This window comes from Protopterus annectens, chromosome 6.part0 (genome assembly GCF_019279795.1).
Source record: "Protopterus annectens isolate FY-2018-M chromosome 6.part0, PAN1.0, whole genome shotgun sequence".
Taxonomy (NCBI): domain Eukaryota; kingdom Metazoa; phylum Chordata; order Ceratodontiformes; family Protopteridae; genus Protopterus; species Protopterus annectens.
The window spans coordinates 1,447,257,748-1,447,265,247 of NC_056737.1; the positions used below are offsets into that span (position 1 = coordinate 1,447,257,748).

At 43.9% G+C, this 7,500-nt stretch overlaps 1 protein-coding gene across 2 annotated transcripts in view; it reads right to left on the reverse strand.

Annotated features, from left to right (window-relative positions):
• LOC122804826 (histamine N-methyltransferase-like) overlaps window positions 1-7,500 on the reverse strand; it is a 432,475-nt gene that overhangs the window by 378,495 nt on the left and 46,480 nt on the right. Inside the window, exon 2 of one of the 2 annotated variants that reach the window (XM_044074966.1) lies at window positions 6,663-6,780. The exons of the other annotated variant lie outside the window; for it this stretch is intronic. Within the exon in view, the coding sequence (XP_043930901.1) occupies window positions 6,663-6,671 (9 nt within the window). The 5' untranslated portion in view covers window positions 6,672-6,780. The remainder of the gene's footprint in view (window positions 1-6,662; window positions 6,781-7,500) is intronic. 2 annotated transcript variants of the gene reach the window in all.

Consider the following 7,500-nt stretch of genomic DNA (forward strand, 5'->3'; position numbering starts at 1 on the left):
TGACAATGGTTTCACCAATGTTGGCAAGGACATCCACAATCCCACCATGTCAGCTGGGAACTACCACCCAGTATCCTGATTACCGTGGTCTGCAGGGACATGGAACATACCAACAATGAACCCATGGCCAATGTCACTGGTTATCTCAACACACTGGACCCTGCCAATATTGGACTTGTCAAAGGCATAGAATACAACCTGAACCTAGTATACCTCCTCAACCCAATCATTACATGTGTAGATGTGGGTTAGGAGGTGCACAATGCCTATGTAGATCATAGCAAGCTTTTGTACACCATCCCGCTTGTAGTAATGTGTGTAGTTGTTACGGGATCTACCTCCGTTCACAGGATATGTTTCCACCAGGACTGCTTGGCATATGCTAACATACCACAGGTGCCATCCCGTGGGCATACAGTCCTTCACCAGTGATAGATGTGTCAATGCCCTCCTCCACACTGTTGAGGTGTGCAGCACTACTGGGGTTGCTATAACTCACTGGGTGTGGCTGTTGTGGATGCAACTGCCATAATTGCAGTTACTGTTGCATCTATCCCCCCATATAGCTGTTTGTAATACTGTACAGTGTATGTAATCAGGTTGTTAGTTGTTGTCAACACCATTCACAGTAGTTGAGTGCCTCACACCCTCCTAAGGGTAGGGCTATGCCACCGGCATTGGCACACACATGTTAGTTAGGTGAGGATCGCAGTAGAGTGGGGAAAGGGACATACACCCTGCTGTTAGCATGTTCAGTGTCATCCACATTGCAGACTGCATATATAGCACTGTGTGGTTGTGCCTATTCTGTCTTGGTGTGATTACATGTGCAACAGATGTGTTACATGCACTGGGACATACCTCTATGTGTACAGTCCTGTACCTGTACTGCACCCTAACCAAAGGCACTGTGTGTTGTACCTAGCCATGGCATGTGTACCACTCACTACACGTACTGGTGTCCACTGTAGAAGGCCTGCTGACACCACTACACCCATTAGACATGTGGCACATGGACAAACACAACACAATCTGAACAGATACTGGTGACAACAATACAATATTGTTAAATAAAGCTATGATGTATCATGGCTGCACAGCTATACCTTCCAAGATATTAGCATTTCACTTTACTGCTGACAACATGCTACACATCATTCCATTGCTACACTGTTGTACAGTCACCCTGTGCATCAGAACCTTGTTAGTCTGTCCCTGCATCGATGTTATGGATATAAGGCAGTGGCACAGGTATCATCGTATGCACAGGGTGTGTTGTTGGTTTGCCAGAGGCCTAGGCTGAGCCATACAATTGACAGCATGTGTGTGTGTGTGAGGGGGCTGAGTATTGTTATGGGCCACTGGTGATGTTCTGTGTGCAGGTATGGGGTTGCCCTAGGATCGTTGTTTATGTGTGTGTGTCTTTGTGCACACAGTTCCTCCAAGTAGCCGCCCTTTACAGGGAATTGTGGGGTAGCTGCAGACTGTACCTGGCAGGGTTTGCAGTTCACCGTCTCTGGCCCCGGACACGAGACCTGTGCCTGGCAGGGGTGCTACAGGCAGTATCAGGTACAGAGCCGGACTGAGTACTGTCCCCCGAGTTTGACAGACATCCACTGGATCCAGGTCACTCCTAGTACTGGCCTAGGCCACATGCATGTGGTCTGCTCTGGCAGGTTGTGGACAGCCCCCCCACAGTGCTGGGGCTGGTACTGCCACTACGGGAGCAGATGTGACTGTTTGGATGTCCACGGCAACCTCCAGCTGTTGGTGTTGCTGGCATACATCCATGTGGCCGCTGCAACCATCCAGCCATGTCCTGATGCATGGATATAACATTTTGGATGAGTTCCAATGTCTCACCCCACCTTCTATCCATGACCTCGGTGTAATTACGGATGGCACCTGCTAGGTCATGGATGCTGTCAGTTACAGAAGTGTGATGAGTCCTCTGCACCCTTAGACCCTGCCTGATGTACCGTTACATTTATGCCTGTGCCTCCATGACAATCTGGAACATATGTGTGGTTGTAATAGATGTTGCACGTCTGCCAGGTGCATGATGACCAGCAGTGCTCCTACGAGCACCCCTGCACATCTGCCTATGTGATACCCCACCAGACATCTGGCTATGGCTGCTGTGTCCTGACACATGTGCCATAGATATCACACTGTCCAGGCCCATGCCAACTGCAGGCTGCCCCTCAGCAAGGGCCAATGGTGATGAGGTGTGTAGAGGCAGTGTGACTGTGTGCGTGGATGGTGCGGATATGTGTGGGTTGTCAATTGGTGGCCCAGCTGCAGCTCCTGACAACCCTTCCTGTGCCTCAACGCACATATCTTCATGGTCACTGTCTGTATCAGTGGCATCAGATTCCCTGTGGGGGGACCCAGCCCCACCTCGCCACCTGTGAGAGGAAAACAGGGAACAGACTTTAAGACCTGTACAACACCGCTAAACAGTAAATGCGTATACACACACACACACACACACACACACACACACAAACATGTGCAGACATGGCCAGACACACAGACATACACACATGCGGTCGACATACATGGCACCCCATACACTACGCCAGACAGCACCTACAGACAGCTCCTGCAACCCCATAACACACACAATAGCAGGCGATGGTGCAGTACAGTATGACACACATACCTGTAATTACACACATGTCAGCATGCAGGACATGTGGGGCAGAACAGCATGCAGTGCAACTGTAGTTAATCCCCGTTACCAACATTATACATGGCTGTGATGCATGGCTTCTGTTTTTAGGTGATAGCCCTCCCCCTCGAACCCACTGCACCCATGTCCACAGCATTGCTGCGCATCTGTTCAGCACCCTGACATGAAATGTGCACCATACCTCACGGGTGTGCGCACCATTGCAGGATGTGTCTCTGTGTGTCAGGTGTGTTTCCACTGCTGCTCACAGCCTCTGTGTGTTCCTGGATCATGTGTGGACATGTGTTTAGTGACGGCTTGATGTGTATTCATATAAGTCATCATCAGTGGTGCATGTATGAGTGGTAGATTACCATTAGACCAACCACAGAGACATTGTACTGTACCTATGGTGAGTGTAAAGACCATTATTGACCATGATTGGGTCCTGGCTGATATTGCCTGTGGTACACATAGGTTCATAGGTGAGTACTTTTCTATTGGTCCTAGGGCCTATATAAGCCTAGCCACAGGGGTTCCCTGTCATGCACCACCCACTAATGTTATTGTACTCCCCTGTGCCCCTGCCAGCCTGTGGCACACACATGCTACCCAGGGTGTATTCCCCATTCCCCATCCAATTGCCAAGTGTTTCTGTCAAGAGGGCCAATGAGTAACATTGCCTGACATGTATGGGTAGTCCGTTCCAGAGTGTGGTGATTCCCCAGTACAGGGCACTATCCCTCCAGTATGTTCTGTGTAATGTGTTGATTAGGTTTAGGACCCTGGAGTGTGTGTTAGCAGAGGGTGTGGGATGTCATTATATGTAGCATATTCAACTGCTCTGTGTGTGACATAGCTGTGTATGTTGGGCAGATGTCAGCTGTGCCTGGGCAATGTGCATTGGAGTGTAGCCACAGTTGTCTGAGATGGACTGTGTATTGCATGTGTTTAAGGCTGGTAATCCCATTAGTGAGGTGTGTGCTGTGTTAGTGCACATGTACAGCATGCATTATGGGTAGGTGTGTTAGATGTGTACACAGCCTACACCTTAGCTATGACATGCACAGTGAATTGCCAAGCATAACCTTAAACCATACTCACCGGCATTTGGCCGCTGCCTTGCTGGTATCCCAGAGTTACTTACATTGACATGGGATAGAGTTGATGTCAGTGGCCACAGCTGTGGCATTGCTACAGGGTGACTGCAATATTACAGTACAACAACAGCTGAAGACCACAGTACAACGGTTTATGCATTACTGCTTATCAGTACTACACAGCAACATACCCCACATCTCACACATGCATGGTCTACTTGTACAGATGCATACACTACAGTAGTCTACTGATATGGCCTGGAACCTTACCTGCATGCTCAATGTGTGGTGTGTTAGTAGCACCCACCTCCATGACCGTATAGGTCTGGAGCACTTGTGAATGGTCAGGTGCTACCAGGCTGATGAGCAGCTCCTCCACTTTGGTGAGGGGGGATGGATGTTATGCTCCCCCGTTGCAAGGTGGTCACCCCGGACAGCAGCGGCACAATGTCGTATTTGCAGGAGCAGGTTACTACAATGGTGGCGGACCTGCTCATAAATTCGGCTGTGCAACCCCACCTCATTCACCCTGTGAACCAAATCAGTCCACATGGCTGTTCTCTCCTGCTGGTCCATGCTTGTCCGTGAGAAGAGCAGCTGATTGTTGTGGATGATGCTGGTGATGATGATGTCCTCCTCAGTGGCACTGTATGTGGGGTTTCTTGGATGTGCCATACTCCCTGAAAGACATAATGATGGAAATATGTCTGAGCAACTCATATGTCAAGTTTATCATAATACAATACAAATATCAGTCTCCCGCCACCATATCAGCTCCAACATAATGTTCACACTACGCTAATGGTATGTCTTCAGCGAAAGTGCACTTAACCAAAAGTGTACTTTCGGAAACACTGGTTCAGTGAAGTGGGAAAGAAAAGAGACGAACTCTGCAAGCACACTTTCCCAGTTCACCAAAGCATGGTACAGTGGGGATAAGGAACTATACCTGTTTCCCCACTGTAGTACAATCTTGGAGTTAGTATATATAAGTAGGGGGGTGGGGGTACAGGGGGGGCTTGTGCCTCTGCAAAAGTGTGTTTGCAGAGTTTGTTTTGTTTTCCAGTTCAGTGAACCGGTATTCACGAAAGTGCACTTTCACTGAAGTGGGTTCATACTTCTGTTATTCGAAAAAACGTGTTTTCGATGAAGAGAAGTAGACCCATACATGCACTCACACATGTAATATATATATATATATATATATATATATATATATATATATATATATATATTTTTTTTTTTTTATATACGTGTGTGTGTGTATGTGTGTGTGTATATATATATATATATATATATATATAATATATATATATATATATATATATACATATACACACACACACACACATATATATATATATACATATATATATATATATATATATATATATATATATATATATATATATATATATATATATATATATATATATATATAGGTTCATAGGTAGGTACTAGGCTATTGGCCCTAGGGCCTATATAAGCCTAGCCAAAAATGTACCCTGGCTTTGCCACCCAAGAAAATTATTTTCCTGTGCCCCTGTCGAGCAGAGCCACAGAAGTGATCCCTGGGGTGAATTTCCCATTTCCCATCCAGTCATCAAGATTTTTCTTGAAGAGTGCTAATAAGGAGCTCTGTTTGATATAGATAGGTAGTCTGTTCCAGAGTATGGGAAGTCTCTGGGACAGGAATCTATCCCTCCAGCATGTTCTGTTTATTGTGGTGACAAGGTTTATATATATATATATATATATATATATATATGGATCTAGGACATTTCACCGAAATGCACATCACCAAACACAAATCACCGAAAGCACAATTCACAGAAACACATTTCACCAAAAGTGGTATATGGCCTTGTCCCCACTGTAGTGCGACCCAGGAGTTGGCTTATATAGTAGGGGGGGTGTGGGGGGCAGAACCCCCCACATATTTAAAGTATATATCATGTTTGCATAAGAGTAATACATTGCAATTGCAAGTATGCATGTATATAGTTTAACACATTTAAAATATATATATGTATCTCAATATATATACATACACACATGTGAGTTTAAATTGCAAGTATAGGGACACTGCCTTGATAAAGAATACTATCAGAGCAAAAAGTAAGCATTCAAGTTTAATTTTCTTTATGAAGTAAATTATAAACTAAATTAAGGCAAAAAAAAAATCTCTGACCACAGCAGACTGAGTTCAGAGATGTGACTATTATATAATGCTTTTCTGTACTGCCTTTTTATCTGTTTACCGACATGAGCATTCTTACTTTAAACACTTCTGTGACACTGACATTAGGAGCAGCTGTAGTACAGTAGTTGCACACTTGATTCAGAACAAGAAGGGAGTGGGGTATGACACCCAAAGCTATTTTGATACATTAATGTAATAAGATTAGTATACTAATGTATCCCCCTCTCTGAAACAAACTTCCACTACATATCAAGGAAAGCACCACCCTGGCCACCATCAAGTTTCACTTAGGTTAAAGGATAGGCAGCCCCAAATTTTCCCAGCCTATTCTTTCTTGACCCCCTTGAGGTTGGAGGGAGTTTTTGAATTTGATTTCTTGTAAGTGGTTTATAAAGCACTGTATAGTGTAGAATCTATAGATTCCATTACCAATAATTCTATTATTTATAAATTATGTCTCTAACCCTTTTATAGCTGAAGAAAATAAACATCACATTCAAATTCACTGCATTATGCATTAATCATTATAATGGTGTTCCATTTATCTGCAACTGCAACATACCTCTGTTTTGTATCCCTCAGTACATGGTGCTTAAACTTTAAAGACCATGCAGAGAAAAGCACGTCATAAATGCTTCAAGCACTGTACATTACTGAATAGCAACTAAGGCAAAACTTCACCAACCTCAGACATCTGTGGGAATAAGCTGATGGCAAGAGGAAGAGCAAGTCCAAAGGCAGCAAGACAAACAAGGCTGTGTACAGGAAGTAGTAGTCTTAGATGAGAGCGCAGCAAAGAGGTCCTGTTGAAATAAAATCATAAGTGGTAAGTAGAACATTACTGTCAAATGTATCACTATAAAGAGACATCTCCACACTGCAATGTACTTACTGCTACTTTCTATGTCACATGAGACCAATCTACCTACCTAGGTAGACACATACAGATATATATTGCTAGACAGAAAGTATACATATATGAATGTATGCATAGATTGCAGAAAAAGCTTAACTATACAGTGTACATGAGCAAAAAGAGTAAACTAAACTATTAAAAACAGCCCATTGAGACAATCAATATAAATAGGATAAAAAGTAAATAGCTTTATAAGGCACTAAAATAAAAAAAAAATGATCTCAGCTTGAACAGGCTAAGCAATAAATAGTTTAACAATGGTATTAAAAGTTAAAAAATTACAGTCCAGGATTTAGGAAGACTTTTCTAAATGGATGAAACTTCAGGGTCCTCTTGAAGAAAATCTCAGTGTAGAAAGCCTGCATCAGGAAAGTTAGCAGATTCCAAAAGACTGGGGAGGGAGGATAGGGGAAAGATAAATAAAAGATATGTGCTCAGAAGGTTCGGCGAGAGGGTGGCGTAATGGTTAAGGTGTTTACCTTAGAAACACAAGGTGCAGGGTTTGATTCTCACAGGAGGTAATTGGCTAGGCTTAAAAATGGTCCATGAGGCCAGTTAGCCTAGTAATAATCTATGAATCTATAAATCTATGTGTACCATTGGGCCA